The sequence below is a fragment of the Canis lupus genome, chromosome 31, assembly GCF_011100685.1.
Source record: "Canis lupus familiaris isolate Mischka breed German Shepherd chromosome 31, alternate assembly UU_Cfam_GSD_1.0, whole genome shotgun sequence".
Taxonomy (NCBI): domain Eukaryota; kingdom Metazoa; phylum Chordata; class Mammalia; order Carnivora; family Canidae; genus Canis; species Canis lupus.
The window spans coordinates 17,695,727-17,714,017 of NC_049252.1; the positions used below are offsets into that span (position 1 = coordinate 17,695,727).

General features: G+C 32.3%; 1 protein-coding gene across 2 annotated transcripts in view; it reads left to right on the forward strand.

Annotated features, from left to right (window-relative positions):
- NCAM2 (neural cell adhesion molecule 2) overlaps window positions 1-18,291 on the forward strand; it is a 515,517-nt gene that overhangs the window by 321,424 nt on the left and 175,802 nt on the right. For both annotated transcript variants that reach the window (XM_038581267.1, XM_038581268.1), the window contains exon 6: window positions 13,357-13,474. In XM_038581267.1, coding sequence (XP_038437195.1) covers window positions 13,357-13,474 — 118 coding nt within the window. The remainder of the gene's footprint in view (window positions 1-13,356; window positions 13,475-18,291) is intronic.

Genomic DNA, 18,291 nt, shown 5'->3' on the forward strand with positions numbered 1-18,291 from the left:
TCAACTGATTCACAATGTCTTGAAGACTTGCTTTGTACAGTGTGTCAGATTTCTTGGTTCTTTTACTTAGTAAGATAAATTGGGCACCTCTTTCTGCATCTTGGCTGGAAGCTTACTTTTTTTTTTTCTCTTGTATTCTTTCAGCATAGTAAACATAATCCTAGAGAGAATGGTAAGAATTTTAATAATGTTAGTAATATGTTTCATTTAATGTGATGTTGCTCACTTGTACCTAAATCCTAACTTTAAAATATTACAGTCTCCTGTTCTGTACTGAATTCAAAATCATTTTGTATCTACATATCTGTGTCTAAATTTCATTTTCTGCCTATGTTACCCACACATTTTGCTTTGAAATTAATGTATTTTTGTTAATTAATTAACTTAATTGTACTCCAGTTTTGACGCTGGACTATTGCTAGCAGGGTGGCCAAAACCATGAACTGAAATGTGGACAAATTTCTAGGTGTTTCAGAAAACAGGAAGAATCCAGAAGCTGTGGAATCTGCAGTTCACGATAGATAAAAACAAGCAGCAAGAAGTGAAGGGATTTTCAGAGTACATTTGGCAGATAGGAGTAATGAGTTAAAGAAAGGGGAGGAGTTTAATAAAGTAAAGTTGAAAACAGCACACCCTAATGTGAGTCAAGACTCCCTCAGATTTTGGGAAATTCCTGAAATTTTCCTGCTTCTTTTTAAATTTTATTTATTTTTTTTATTTAAAGATTTTATCTATTGATTCACAAGAGACACAGAGAGAGAGGCAGAGACATAGGCAGAGGAGAAGCAGTCTCTTTCAGTGAGCCTGATGGGGGACTCAATTCCAGGACCCCAGAACCAGAACCTGAGCCAAAGACAGACCCTCAACCACTGAGTCACCCAGGCTATATCGATTTTCCTGCTTCTAAACGATGAGGAACTGACTTCTCCAGGAGTTGTGGATGATTTCAGATGTCACCTTATTGAATCTGGTAGATAATTGCCATACACTTAATGATACATTAAATAATGCCATTATTTAAATTATACAATGATAGTATTTATAATACAATTATAATTTCGTAAAACCTTAACACATAATTTTTTGAAGTTTGCCTATTTGCTTTATATTAACATCAGTAAAATTTACTTCTTTTTTATATTTACTGTACAGTTCGATGAATTTTAATGTATACATAGATTCATGTAACCACCTCCACCAGATTCAGTAACACTTTTATTTTTTTCTCTTTGAAGTCACATCTTCCTGCAACCTCTCAGCCCCACACAACCACCATTCCCTTTCCTTCACTCTAATTTTGTCTTTTCAAGAATGTCATGTAAATGTAATCATCTAAAGCCTAGCCTTATCTAGGGTAAATACCTTGGGTTTGGTTGCAGGGCCATAAGGTAAGTGCATGTTTTTATCTTCATGAGAAACTGCCAAGTCATTTTCCACAATGGCTGTGTAATTTTGAATTCTCTCTAGAAATACATACGAAGTCAAGTTGCTTCTCATTCATACCAGTGCTTGATTTTGTCAGTTTTGTAATTTTATTTTTTGTTTGTTTTTAATGTGACACATCAAAAGAGGTGTGTAGTGAAATCTCTGGTCCTAATCTGCATTTCTGCAATGCATTGCCATGGCTTTATGCAGTGGCCAAAGATAGTGCACTCCTTTTCCTGTTCTTATCTCTCATTTCTGTTATGGTATCTCCTCTTCAGTGAAATGTCTCTCTGCAATGTCTGTACCCATGTTCTAATTGGATTTTTTTTCTTCACTATTACATTGTTAGAGTTCCTTACAAATTGTCAGTGCAATTTTGCCTTCTAAACAGCCTCTTTAGTGATGTATCTGTTCACTTCTTAGGCACTTTTTTTCTCCTATTGTTGAGTTTAGATTGTCTTTATATATTTCAGATACAATTCCCTGTTTGGAGATGTGATATGCAAGTACTTCCCCCATGCTGTGGCTTATCTTTTCATTCTCTTCACAGTGTAACTCAGAAGGCAAAGCCTTTTAACTTTAAAGAAGTCCAAGTATTAATCTTTTTCTTTATGGACCATTTTTTTGAAAGTGTCATGTCTAAGAACTCTTCACTTAACCCCAAGTCACAGAGACTTTTCTCCCAAGTTTTCTTGTAAAAGTTCTATACTTTTATGTTTTCAGTTTAGGTCTTTGATTCATTTGAGGCTCATTTTTGTATGAGGGATGAGTTCTCTGTCCTCAGGTTCATGTATTTGCATATAGATATGCAAATATTTAAAAACCATTACTAAAACATTACTGTTTCTCAAAGTATTGAAATACCTTTGCAGAGGCATCTGGGTGCTTCAGTGGTTGGGTGTCTGGCTTTTGCTGTGGTCATGATCCTGGGGTCCTAAGATTGAGTCGTGCATTGGGCTCCCCACAGGGAGCCTGCTTCTCTCTCTGCCTGTGTCTCAGCCTCTCTCTGTCTCTCAGGAATGAATAAATAAAATCTAAAAAAAAAAAAAAAAGAGAGAGAGAGAGAGAAAGAGAGAGAGAAAAATGGCTTTGCACCTTGTAAACAAAATTTTAAGACATTGGTTGTATCATAAGAGTCTATTTCTGGGCTCTCTTTTCTGTTCCACTGATTTATGCACCTATCCCTGCGCCATTATTATGCTTCCTCAGTTGCATAGCTTTACCCATACCTTAGAATCAGATAGTACAATTACTATTACTTTGTTCTTCTTTTACAAAAATGTTTTACTAATTTCTCTGCCTTTCACTTAAACTTTAGAGTCATTCTGTCTACAAAATGGTATACTGCTGGGATTTTAATTAGAATTGTACAGAGTCTTGATAGCAATTTTGAAATATTTGACATTTTTTTCAATGTTGAGTCTACAAATATATGAACGGTATATCTCTTCATTTATTAAGGTATTTTTTCATTGATTTAATCTGTAGTTTTTAGCATTCAGATGTCATACATGAATGCTGTTTGATTAATACCTAAGTGTTCTATTTTGGTGCTATTGTATATGGTTTTATATTTTAATATGTTTTTAAAATAATATAAATATTTATAATATAAATGTATGTTAATATATAATTGTTCACTGCAAATATGTGTACAGAAATATGATCGTGTTTGTATGTTTTCCTCATATCTTGTGACTGTGTTATGGGCATTTATTAGTTCTAGTAATGCTTTTATAGATTTTTGGATATGCAGTGAAGACAACTATGCATCTGCAAATTGGAAGAAAATGATTTTTTCCTCTCCAATTGTCTGCCTTTTATTCTTATTTCTTGCTTAGTACTGGGTTCAGTATGATGTTAAACAGGAGTGTTGAGTGGGGACTTCTTTACTTGTTCCCAGTCTTAGAAATAAAATATTCATCCTTTTACCTGACCATCATATGGGTTTGGTTTGTTTTCATTTTATTCTGTTTCTCATTCTTCTATTTCCTCTTCCCTGCCTTCTTTTGGATTATGTGAACATTATTTAGTATTCTATTTTATCTACTATGTCATTGGCTATATCTGTTTTTTTTTTTCCTTATGGCTATTGTGATTACAATGTGCCTATTTATCTTGGAACCAATAGTTTACTGTTTCAGTTGAAATGTAGAAGCTGTAGCACCATACGTCCTTATACCCCCTTCTTCTTTGTCTTAATTGTCTTATGTACTATACCTGCATTAACTGAAAACCTCTATTATACAACGCTAAAGTTCTATTTCAATCATTAAACATATTTTTACAAAGATATTTACCATTTCTCTTGCTCTTTCTTCATCCCTGAAACTTCCTCTGATAAAATGTGTCTTTTGTCAGAAGAGTTTCCTTTTCCAGTTCATTAAGGATCAAATCTCCTGGCAGAAGTTTTAATTGTCTTTTATCTGAGCATGATAATGTATTTTACCCTCGTTTCTGAAGGATATTTTTGCTGGACATAGAACTTTTTCTAAAATATCTGTCTTTATGACACTTTAAAAATATTGTATCACCGCCTTTTAGCCTCCATAGTTTCTGATAAGAAACCTACAGTTATTTGAATTATTGTTTTCCTAAAACTGATACATCTTTTGTATTTGTATGGCTTTGGTTTTTAGCAATTTTATGATGTTAATATCTTTATTTTCACAATCTGTAGAAATTCAGGCCACATATTGTGACCAGACTTCTGTGGGGTGTGGATTAAAAATTAGTTACATTTTCACAACCTCTGCAGTATTTTCAGATCTGTATGCATGTGCACCTGGGGCCATTTCAGTACCTGTGTGGTGGTTTATCTCTTAGTTCAATTCTCAAAGTCTTGGGACTGTTTAAGATCAGATCTCCAAATGTACAGCTCAAAGCTGAACCCAATAACCTTTAGTTCCCTGAACTAAAACCTGGGGTTTTATCTACCCCTCAGTGCCACAGATGTGCCTTTATTGAGGGTCAACTAGCTGGAGGAAAGAGAAGGAGCAAAGCAATGGGATTTGCCTTGCCCTCTTGGGAGCACAGCTCTTCTAACTGATGAGAAAGAATTTCTTCTCGCTGAGACTCAGGCACTTGCAGGCTTTGCAGGCTCCCACTGCTGTGTCCCAGGAGAACTCTTCTGTTCTCTGAGACTGAACCAGAAGGCATCTCTGGATCAACATCAGGCCATATTGATTTTTTTTTTTTTTTCAGAGTATCCAGCTGCCTTCAGTCCAGGCCAAGGGTTCTGAAGGAAAAATAAATAAATAATAATAATAATAATAATAATAATAATGTGGGGATTTTTGTGTTTGTTTGCTTTTTACAGATTTTCTTATAGTATTTCAAATTCTGTTATTTTTCTAGTAATGATGTGCCTGCTACTATTTACATTTCGAAGTCCTCAAAAGAGATTATCCATGCGTGCTGTCTAAGCGTTAGGGAAGAATTAAGTGATACAGGCAGGATGCATTGGGGCGACTCTCATTAACCCAGAACTGGAAATCTGTAATATTATTTTTAAACTTGTTGACATGTAAATGATCAGAATTTTTTGTTGTTCGTTTTTTAAACTCAAAATGAGTATCTTCTCAATAAAGATATTAACTGAAATGATTTACAGCAGCTCACTTGATATTTAATTTGTCATTCAAGTGTGGCTCTGAACTTTTAGCTCAGACTTTAGGATGGCTCAGACTACTTACTAACTTTTTCCATAAGTATATTTAAGACCATTTATATCTACTTAGAGGGGAACAAAGAAAATCTGTAACTCTCTTTCTGGCAGCATATGACTGATGGAAATTATATTGGTCTTATAAAATCTGTTCTTCTAAAAAATATATAATAATTGTAACTTCCTAAAATTATGAACTGTATGATCATTTGATGATTTATTCTAATATCTATTCAGATTTTATAATAAACTGAACAGTTTTTAATATAATACCAAGATAGCCCTTTTCTCCCAAAGTTTTTGTCATCAGCCTTACCTTCATTCCTGTCATATAAATGAGCCAAAGAAAAACCCCTTCCTCCTATTTTAATTGTCATGTTGTTTTTGCTTTCCTAGCATGCTGGGACCATTAGCTCAAAGCCTCATTAGCACCAAATTCATATTTTTACACATCTATTGTTTTAAATATAGCCAAAATATGCATATTTTAACCATTTAGAATCTGTCTGCTTTGCACACCTTGCAGAAGTGCACTCACTTTCTGCTACCTGTAGACAAGACAAACTCTGGGCCACCCCAGGCCGCTGCTGCCCTCCGGAGCTCCCCTGCTGAGCTGCTGAGTGACATCACCTACACACAGAAGCCTCCCTCTCAAACCCACCTCTCCCAGTAGTTTCTTTGACCTCCTCCCACTCTGGAGACACACACTGTCTCTGGAAGGTCTCCTGCCAGGAAGATTTTACCCTCTTCTGCAACCTGTCCAAGCACCACCCAGATATAACCTATTGTCTACTGCTGCCAGCTTACCATGTCTTTTTCCTTGGTCAGTCCTGAAATCCTCTAATTGATCACACTTCACAACAAATTCACTTCTTCAGAATTTTTCACAAGTGATCATTACTAACTCTTTAGGAATGTGTTCTGAAACAGTACATATTAATTTTAAACATATGGCTTTGATTTTAAATTACTTTTCTTTATATAATATGATATATATATCATATTAGGTATTGAAATGGGAAGTTTTAAAAATAGTTAATTCATTTAAATTTTAAAATGTTAATTTATTGTCAAAAATAATAAGTATACTAATCTAAATACCATGTTAAAGAAAATAACATTTTCAAAAATACAGTTACATAGGAGCTTCTTTTTACATTAAAAAATTATTATTGTAGTATAGTTGATGTATAATGTTACTCGAATATACACCTTAGTGATGTGATAATTCTATATGTTATTCAGTATTCACCATGATAACTGTAGTCACCATCTGTCATTATACAGCATAATTACTGTATTAGTAATTATGTATTAGTGACTGTATTAGTGACTATTTTCCCTGCTACAATTTTTATATAATATATATTATGTATATATGTGAGTGTGTATATATACACATATATATATATACACAACTTTTCGTTCTCCATTCATCTATCAGTGGACACTTTGGTTGTTTCCATATCTTGGCTATTATAAATATTACTGAAATAAAGAGAGGGATACATATATCTTTTTGAATTACTGTTTTCATTTTCTTTGGATAAATACCCAGTAGTGAAATTACTGGATCATATAGTATTTTTATTTTTAATTTTTTTTTAAATTTTTATTTATTTATGATAGTCACACAGAAAGAGAGAGAGGCAGAGACACAGGCAGAGGGAAGGCAGGCTCCATGCACCGGGAGCCCGACGTGGGATTCGATCCCGGTCTCCAGGATCGCACCCTGGGCCAAAGGCAGGCGCTAAACCGCTGCGCCACCCAGAGATCCTTATTTTTAATTTTTTAAGTTTACTTCATACTGTTCTCCATAGCGATGCACCAATTTACATTCTGACCAACAGTACCTGAGGATTCCCTTTTCTCCATATCTTCACCAACACTTGTTATTTCTTATCTTTTTGATGCTAGCCATTCTGGATGTGAGGTGATATATCATGTGTGATTTTGATGTGCTTGTAGTTTTGATTTCCCCAATGATTACTAAAGTTCAGCATCTTTTCAAGTGTTTGTTGGCCATCTGTTAATGTCTTCTATGGAAATGTGTCAATTTAAATCCTCTGTCCATTTTTAAATAAGATTATTTGGATTTTTGGTGTTGAGTTGTAGAAGTTCTTTAAATGTTTTGGGTATTAACCCCTTATTGGATATATCATTTACAAATATATGCAATATGTCTCTTCATGCAAGGAAAACAGAAGGAAACAAACTATTGGGACTAGTCCAAGACAAAAAGACATCCTTTTGTTTTGTTTTGTATTTTAAATTTTTTGCAAGTTTCTCTAGTGTGTACTATAACAGAAGATAGGGAGATTCTTGTATCTGTTGCTGCATTCAATCTTCTGTGATATATTTTTGAACCCGAGAAAAATACTCTTTTAGATTAGGTGGTTATTGAGCTTTTCCTCCATTAGCACAATCCAATAACTGGGATTGTAAAAACTGTGGGAATTTTGCAGAAATCCATATTCACAGAGATATGTGGTTGGTAAAGGGTTTTGAGGGCTTCTGAGGTTCTTGAAACATACTTTGAGTACTATAGAATATTGTTGATATAAAGCGTACTCAGAAAAACATAAAAATGACCATGCTTAATTGTGAAAATATTCCTCAGCATGTCTAAGACTTTAAGACTTTTTATAAAATTTTTCCCTGAGGTATCTTCTATATTAACTTGAGTCTTTTATTTAGTTATCATCTCTTACTGTGGGAACAAAAAGAAAATCAAAGTAGTGCTTTCCATGCTTCCAATTGTAATCTTTTTATTTGGACTTTCTTTAATAAGGGTTATAATGCTTATAGACATTCAGCTATGGATTAACTTTAGGAATTATCTGAAAATTATTTACTTCAACTTTTATTGTTTTATTTTCTTATTTGTTCATTTATACTTTTTTCTGGTGATAAAAATAATCCATAGCTGAAGTCAAAAATTGTGTAGTGACAACTTTGATTTAATTTTCTTCAGTCAAAATTATATATATATATATATATATATATACACATATATATATGTATATATATATTTTTACTCCTTGACATATAAATTTTACTTCTAGATAATTAACTTGAGCATTGATTGCAGTAGATAAAGATTGTAATAGATAAATATTTGGATATTCTCAGGTGACATACACATGTCCAGTAGTTTATCCACAGGGTAAAAGACTGTGCAATTTGAACAGGAGTGAAAAGTTCTCTACATTGTGACATGAATATATCACTTTATTAGTAGTACTATTAGTTTGAGAAAAGAAGCATGGTATAAAAAAGCTTTATTTTGTAAAAGGAAGAAGGAAACAAAAAATATTAAAAATGTTAATATTTGCATAAAATACAAGTAATTAATTAAGTGGTTAAGGAGGAAAGGAGAAAAGTCAAGAATTTGCCTATCAATTTTATTTCATTATTGAACCTGTGAATATGATCTACTTTGAAAGTCAAAGTAAAAGAACATAAAAATGAGATTTATTTGACAAAATTTGGAAAATACAGAAAAGCATAATAATGCAACAAAGCTCCAGTTAACATTTTCTCTTTCCTTTTATACTTTCCACTGAAAGCAATATTTATTTGCCAATATTTATGACATTTTCCATATTAGAGTTTACTATGAATAGAATTTGATATGCTAACAGAAATATCTCCCTTGAGTTTTTTTTTTTTTAAAGCAACATTTTGAGCCAATTTTGTAATCAGATGAAATCAGATAAAACCCTTACTGTTTTCCTCAGATAGGTTTGATTTTAAAACTCAGTTTCAACAAATTATTATAATTATGTTACTATTTTACTATATTTACATATTAGGAAAGTATATGCAGAAAATGCCCACCAATGAGTTACCAATTCTCAGTCAAATACATTAAAAATTGTTTTTGATTAGATTTTATAGAAGGAAGTAGTAAGTATGCTAACACTCTGCATGAGAAACTATGTCTATTTGAAAAGAAATGACTATAACACTTAATTTACTATTATCAATGCGCTAGATTTTCTTTCAAAATGAAATGGTATAATATATTAGCTTTTCTTTATGTTAATCTTATATTTTGTATTTGTTAAATTTATGTCTTGAGTTCCTCAAAAAAACCTTATTCTTACTTAGTAGCACCTTAAATTGAACATCCTCATAAATACCAAGTGAAGGATTATTGCAAATAACTAGAATGAATATTAATGAAAATTGAGAGAAGTTAGATGATAGCCTATGAAACAGAAGTAAAGAGCAAAACAAAAAAAATAAAAAATAGAATAAAGAAAAATCCATGCACATGTGATATCAAGGCCTGATAAGACTATTAGATAGTATTAATCAAATGAGCAAAATCATGATGAGAATGCATTATACATAATTTAAATATCTTACTGCTTAGTGTCTACATAATATTAAAATACCAATCATTCTTTTACTACAGATTATCAGCCACTAAGTACATGAAAAAGTGCTGAAGAGTTAAGTTGTACTTGCTTCCGTGTCAAAGGAGTAGTCTTAAAATTAAACTGAAAAAAAAATGGACTTTTCTAGCATCCCTGAATAATATGAATCAGCTTTGCCAATGTAGTTTCCTAGTTGTTTCATTTTTTCTCTCTTCAGTGTATATGTAAAATGGAAAGAAACACATGTGGATGAACTCATGGAAAGACCTGAGGAAAGAAATTAAATTACTTTCCATATACATTAAGACAAACAATATAGAATATTAAAACCAGAAGGTACTTCAGTGTTAACATGATCTATCTCTTCTCTTGGGACTGAGATAGCATATATGATTTTTCCCTCTTCTTTTTTTTTTTTATTTTGGTAAATATTGCATAAGATAAAAATTTACCAACTTAACCCTTTTAAAATGTACAGTCAGGTGGCATTAAATACATTCATAATGTTGTACAGTGTTTAGGACCATCCATCCCCATAACTCTTTTCCTCTTATAAAACTGAAACTCTATACCCATTTAACAATAACTTGCTATTCTCCTCTTCCACCTCTTGTCCTTTCCATATTCCTCTTGTTATTCCACCTCACCTAGCAGCCCCTGGCAACACAATTCCACTTTCTGTTTCTATAATTTTCACTACTCTACGTACATAGTAAGCAGAATAACAAAGTATTTGTCGTTCTGTGACTGTTTTATTTTACTTAGTTTAGCTTCCTCAAGGTTCATCCATGTGCAGTATATGTCAGAATTAACTTTCCTTTTAAAGCTAAATAATATTCCCTTTTGTGTATACCACAGTTTGCTCATCCTTTCATTCATTGATGGACATTTGGGTTGCTTCTACTTGTAAAATACTGTGAATAATGCTGCTATGAATATGAACATAGCTGTGCAAATACCTCTTTGAGACTTTGCTTGCCGCTTACCTTCCATGTCTTCTCCTGGAAGCTGTAAGCCTTCAATAAACTCCAGAGATGCAAGACAGTTACGTGAGCCAGATTCTGCAGTTGCTGCCCAGGTCGGGAGACAGATGACTGGTGCTTACTATTTTACCATTCTTTTCAAATCTCCTCTTGTGCTAATGTCTGAGAGTCACATAGCCTTAATAGTAAAAACAAGGAAAAGTAAAAAACAAAAAACAAAAAACAAAACACATGAGTCTTAATTTTAGTAGTCTTCTGCCGGATAGAGAACAGACCTGTCAATTTATTTGATGATATATATTTTGGTCAGATGTGGTTAATCAATGAGTTATAAAAGAGTAGCTTTCCTGACAATGGTGGTGATTGGGGGTGAGGATGTTGTTACCCTTCTCTTGAATAAATTTGGAGGAATTATTGGTAGGTGGTCAATTTGAACCACAAGAGTTTTCCATAGTTAATACCATGTTTTCATTTTCTGAGAAATATTTAAGGGGTAATGCGTGGAGGGAGATTGTAAGACATAAAATATATGTGGAACTGCTAGGTGCTATTGTTGATGAAAGGGAATTAAGCTATCAAATTAGTGGGATCTTTGATTCCTGAACAGCCAGTGAGGGGAATTAGAACATGAAGATGGACCAAAATTTCCACTTAAGTCAGAGTTCTGGGGCTATCTCCCTCCCATTCTCATGTTTCTTAAAGCTAAAGTATGAGAACTGAAACTTGCCAGAAAACATTGACTACTTAATATATGTGGAATATAAATATTTGTAAAGTTATTAGAACTAGATATTTCAGATACTGTCAAATACAAAAAGTATTTTTAAGAAGTTAAAATAGAGTAGAAAAATTATACTAGATATGGGTCTTATGAGATGACAAGATGACAAGATGAAATATAATTGTAATCCCTTTTTAAATTATTTAATCCAACTAAATAGCAAATTCAGAACCAATGAGGTATTACACATAAAATGCTCCATAGTCTAAAACAGTGACTAATGAATTCTCTGAACATGTTGGCATCAGAATTAGTGAACACTTCTGCAGGTTTTGAATGCTGTTATTCTTCAGAATAGCTCTTGAATTACTCTTCAAAGTACCATATAAATAAGCAATAATAATATTGTTCGACAAATCCACATTGTAATTAAGAACGCACATTTCATTAGCAGAGTCACTCTATCATATAACATAAACATTAAGATTTTACAATTCTTACAGGTCATCCAGCGTATGCAGTTTACATTATAGAAAATTATAATAAATATTTGTTTAAGGTAGTAAAAATAACAGGATAAGAACTGGAGCATGTGATTCTCCATTTTGAAGTCTTTCTTTAAAATAAAAAAAATTTGTTTATTTATGAGAAAGATGTGTACAAGCATGTGGGAGGGGCAGAGAAAGAGAAGGGAGAAGTAGGCTCCCCACCAAGTAGGGAGCTTAGTGCAGGGCTCAATACCAGGACCCTAGTATCATGACCTGAACCAAAGGCAGACACTTAACCGACTGAGCCACCCAGGTGCTCTGAAGTATTTCTATTTACACAAATACTTTACCATAGAGAGAATTTCTATTAAAGAGTTCATTTTCATTATAATTATCTAATGGGTTACAAATATTTATTGTTGTAATAAAATGTAGCCATGATGCTATTGGAACCACTTTTATTATAACAAAATGAAAGGCAATACATTTTGATTAAAATGTGCTATAATTACAAAAGAAGTAAAACAAATTACAGAAAGTCTAATTTCATTGTAGTTAAAATGCAGAGTTAATATCTGAAAAAAGGTCCATCCTATTGTAATACTTGTAATTATTATGTTACTTTAGAGACACCATGTCAGATCATGTCCCTTGTATCTAAATTCATAAAGGCAGAAACTTGATTTATTGTGCTTAATTGCTAAGATACGTATCAGTTCCCATCCCTACCATCGATGGCAATGATACAGCATCAGTGCTGACCTGAATGTTATTGTAGATGTATTTAATTTTTATCACACTTCTAAATGCCTGTCTGGTCATGTTGTTTAGGATATACAAAAAAGCAATTCTAATAATATAATTAATTTTAGGAATATAATTTTGTCATATTCAATTGAAAATCATAAAAGTGTGCATTAAATAAAAATTTATGCTCTACTTTGAAATTTAGCATCTATTATGGACATGGACGCTATTGATTTGTTTATTGCAAACAGTACATTTTAGCAACAGTTTCAACATGTTCAAAATGTGCAGCCTATACAGTTTTTGCAATGTAATTAGTTAGAAATTGGGAAGCTTAATTTTAAAATTGAATTGTTCATGAAAATCTATTTCATACTCTCTATGGCTCCAGCAGTTTCTCTTCATAAAATGTTCTATAGTTGTATGAAGAAATTAAGTGCAGTTAATCAGAAAGAACATTATAGTTTGACACCTAATTTGAAAGCCCTGTCTTGAAGCAGTGAAGGATTGCTTATAGAATTACATACACCAATGAGAACCCAAGTAGGAAATCCATTTATGCTCCAAGTAGATCTCAGTGTTGATGTCAATCAGGGCGCTATAGTCTGTCTTTTTGTGAGAAATATTTCATAAACGTAAGTATATATAAATTTGTTAAAATGTCTAGTTTCTTGTTTCATCTAGTTTGATACGTTAAAAATAGTAACATAATATTAAGGTGAATCATCTACTTATTGTACATTGGAAGGCAGGTCAGTGGTCTTAAGGTCACTTACTGTGCAATCAAGTTCGTCCTGTTGATACAAAGATATAGAAGTAAGCTATCAGGTTCTGAAACTTAGCATTTTAACAACAACAAAAGTAGTTGTAAGAAAGTCCCAATTGTGTTGATGAAATGTTTTTCATCTCTATTTAATCTGCGTTCATCTCTTTTTCTCAGTGCCGCCAGCAATCACAATGCCTCAGAAAACCTTTAATGCCACAGCAGAGAGAGGAGAAGAGATGACGTTATCTTGCAGGGCCTCCGGCTCTCCTGAGCCCTCCATCTCCTGGTACAGGTAGGTTATTGTGCGTACATATCCTTCTGACTTGTGTCCAGAATCAATTTCATGGAACCGTATTTCTGATGTGATTTTATCAAGAATAAAAGTATTCTTTTGAATTTTAATAAAAAGTCATGATGGTTTTGTTTTCTCTTAAATTGGTTAGGTTAAATTGTTTGAGAGATTAACAGAGAGATGGAACCCAAATCAAAGGCTACACCCATTGCATTGGTTATTCTTTGTATAAGGCATGTTTGAGCAAAATGGGCCCAGAAATCTAATGACTGATTCAACTACATTACATTAATGTTACTGCTAGAGAGTGTCTAGAAATAGGAATATTAGAATTAATGGCACCATCATTGTATGTGTATAGAAATCATATTTTATTAGAATGTAATTACGTATTTTATTTATGTACCATATTATTCAGGAAAAAAGCTCATTATGTACAGTTAAATTTCCATAAATATAATGTCATTTTTAAAAAGCTTACTTCATCAAATGAAGAAAGTCTCTTTTCTAAATCTATTCTTTGACAGTTTACTTTTATATATTTGTTTTAGATTTTAGAGTGTTATTTGATTTCTATTAACATCAAACAGCTATCAACATATTTCATTCTTTTAGGTTGTGGATCTGCTGTTTAAAGGGAGACAATGGGGAATCCCTGGGTGGCTCAGTTGTTTTGCGCCTGCCTTTGACCCAGGGTGTGATCCTGGAGTCCTGGGATCAAGTCCCACATTGGGCTCCTTGCATGGAGCCTGCTTCTCCCTCTGCCTTTGTCTTTGCCTCTCTCTCTATCTCTATGTCTCTCATGAATGAATAAATAAAAACTTTAAAAAAATAAAAAAAGAGAGACAATGAAACTTTACAAATGGATAATGTTATTAATACATATTAGTTATTAGTTCAAGGTTACCACTCAAACATGGCTACAGATATTTATAGAATCTCTTCTATACTTCATAAACCAATAATGTAAGAATAATCACAAGAAAACAATTAGTAGAAATATATTCACATTGACAAAAGTAGCCATGGTGAGGATTAGATTTTTTAAAAAACTATTTTAAGAAGGATAATTGCAGTCTGATTCCCTTTTTTTCTATTACTTCCTGAAGCACTTACAGATATTCTACCCATTTCAAACTTTTATTCATTTAATATGGCAGGTAACCATAAACAAGATGTTTCTTCAAATAGGGAAATAGATATTCTTTGCAAACATTAATTCCTTGCTGACATACTATTAGTATATTTTAAAGGATTATACATCAAACATGAACATATTCACCCCACATAATGATCATGTATCTCAGAGACTTCTGGTTTCTGATGTGTAACCTTAAAAGTCAATATTACATCTAATTGCAGCAAGAAAAGCTCTTGGATCATTCATTACAATGAACAAATATTGTTCTAGAATCTCATTCTCATCATTGTATCTTTCCAGAGAGACTTCCTTCTGTTTAGATTTCTGTCTTAAAGTTCAATATTTGTTCAAAATTCTCATATTTAAGTGGAAACATAATTATCATAGAGGCTAGAATAAATCAAAATCAGAACCTAATGTAGTAAGTCATTTAAATCTATAATGTTTTTATCTTTATATTTATATGGCATTTGTTTCATCCCTCTAATGGTGTAAATAATAATTGTTATATTCTCTGGATATTTAATATATAATGGGAGAATGGGAATGAGTATATGATAATGACATCAACAAATTTAAAATTAGTATTAGCAAAAGTTTTTGTTTTTATATGCAGATAAAAGCATGTTATCCTTGCCAAAAAAAAAAAAATCCTGTAATCATTAGGTAATATAGAGTAGCAGCCCAACGAGAAAGACCCAGTCTCCCTGTTGCACAGAGATAATATGTCCAAGGGGTATGAGAGAAGCCAAAAAAAGAAAATAGTTAAGGACCAAAGAATGGGGGAAAATTAAAAAAAAAAAAAAAAATTCACAAAGAGAATCAGGAGCACTTGGTGACGTGGAGGCCAAAATGCTAGTAAAAGCAGCTACCTCTAAAGTATCTCTCTCTTTGTTCCATTCAAATGCTTCTTCTCTGTCTGTTGAGAATACCATATGGATTTTTATCATTAGCCCATTAATCAGGGAATTCCATTAGTTTTCAAATGTTAAAACAGTTTTGTGTTCCTTGAATGCACCCACTTGATTATGCTGCATTGTCTTTTTGATGTCTTGTTGGAGTCATTATGCTAGTATTTTGTAAAAATTGTCACATTCAGTTATGAGAGAGAACTGTTTTATTGTGTTGTTGTTCTTGACTTGCTTGGGATCAGGGCAATACTGACCTCACAGAATGAGTTAGGGAAGCGTTCTTCTTTTGTTTTCTGGTAGAGTTTATATATAATGCTTGTTATTTTTTACTTAAATATTTGGAAAATTTTCTAGTGAAACAGGCTGTGCTAGGACTTTTCTTGTGTAAAGGTTTAACTACAAATTCAGATTCTTTCATACATCTAAGTCTATCCCAGTAATACATATATCTGTTGATATATATGTATATATATTTCCAGCAATTTGTCCATTTCATTGGTTTTTACTAGCTTAAAGTCATTTATAGTATTATTTTATTATACTTGTAATTTGTGCATTATCTATATTGATATTCCCTCTCTCATCCTGATAACCTGGTAATTGGTTATTTATTCTACTCTCTTTTTCATCCTCATCAGTCTAGATAGAGGTTTCTGAAAAGAATGATCTTCTCAATGATCAGCTTTTGATTTCAATTATTTTCTATTGTGTTTTTCTATTTTCTAGTTCATTGATTTCTGCTCTTATTTTTATTATTGTCTTCTTTTGTTAACTTTGTGTTTAATAGTCTCTTCTTTTTCAGTCACTTAAAGTGGATACTTATTGGTTTCAATCATTTATACTTTTTATAATATAAGCATACCTTTTCTCCTTTAAATAATACTTTAATTGCACCTTACTAATTTTAATATGTCACAATTCCATTTTTGTCCAGTTCAAATATATTTTTAAAGATTTTATTTATTAGAGAGCTTGAGTGTGAGTTGGGGGTGGGGCAGAGGGAGAGAGAGAAGCAGGCTCCCCATTGGGTGCAGAGCCTGATGCAGGGCTCAATCGTAGGGTCCTGAGATCATGATCTGAGCCAAAGGCAGACACTTAACTGACTGAGCCACTCAGGCACTCTTAGTTCGATTATTTGTAATTTTTTTCTTGTCATGTTATTTTGTCTGCTTCAAATTTTATTTAAATTCCATTTAGTTAACATATGGTGTAATATTAATTTTAGGTATAGAATTTTAGAGATTCATCACTCTGGTATAATACCCATTGCTCATGAGAATAAGTGCCCTCCCTAATCCCCAATACCCATTTAATCCATCCCCCTCATTGGCCCTCCAGCAACCCTCAGTTTGTTCTGTGTAGTTAAGAATCTGTGTTATGGTTTGCCTCTCTTCTTTTTTTCCCCCATATTCATTTGTTTAGTGTCTTAAATTCCACATATGAATGAAGTCCTATGGTATTTGTCTTTCTCTGACTTATTTTGCTTAACATAATACACTCTAACTCCATCCACATTATTGCAAAAGGCAAGATTTCATTGTTTTTGATAGCTGAGTAATATTCTATTGGATATATATATATATACATATATATATATATATATCACATCTTTTTCATCCATTCATCAGTCCATGGACATTGAGCTCTTTCCATAATTTGGCTATCATTGATTATGCTACTATAAACTTGGGGTACATGTGTCCCTTCGAATCTGTTCTTGTAATGTTATTTTTGACATTGGTTATTTATAATGCTGTTGATTTGTTTCATATGTATTTCTGTTATTAGTTTCTAACTTAAATTCCATAACTGTCAGAAAACATACTTGCATATATTATCAATTTATTTAAATTTATTGGGTCTCATTTTATGATCTATATTTTTAAATATTTTGTTTGCATTTGACCATACATACACACACACACATCCATGTGTATACATATGTATGTATGTGTGTTTGTGTATATGTATATATTTATATTCAACTATTGTGTGGAGTAGTCTCTAAATATCAAATAGGTCAGCTAGTTAGTATTCTTCACATCTTCTATACTCTTACTGATTTGACAACTATTGTCTATATCTGTGCTCAGTTCTGTTTTGTTCCATGTCTTTTGAAGGTCTGTTGTATGTTTAGATATTTATCAATATCATAAAAATTATTAAAGAACTTTGTTTAGAAATAAAATGATACCAGATAGAACTTTGAGTACTTTTTTCTGTTTCCAATTTTTTGTCTTTAAACTCAATAAATTATATTGACATATTTTCAAGTTCATTGATAGTTTTCTTTTGCAATGTTTAATCTGCTCTCAAATCTATCAGAGTATTTTTCATCATCCCATTTTTTATCTCTATAAGTTTGAGGAAGGACTTTATTTTTGAAGCAAAATTGGTATATAATATTATTAGTTTCAGATATACATCGAATTTGATTTTTGTATACATTACAAAGTGATCACAACAATAAGTCTAGTTACAGTCTGTGACCAGGCAGTGGTTTCCCTTTACCCGTTTCACCCACCCACTGTCTCCCTCTCTGATATCTACCAGTCCATTCTTTGTATCCATGAGATTGCTGTGTTTGTTCATTTCTTATGTTTTTTTAGATTCCACATGCAAGTAAAACCATAAGGTATTTATGTTTCTCTATCTTTTACATCAGTTAGCATAGTACTTTTGAGGTTCATTTGTGTTGTCACAAATAGCAAGATATCTTTCTTTTTCTATCGGATTTTTCCTTTTTTTTTTTTTTTTTGTAATTG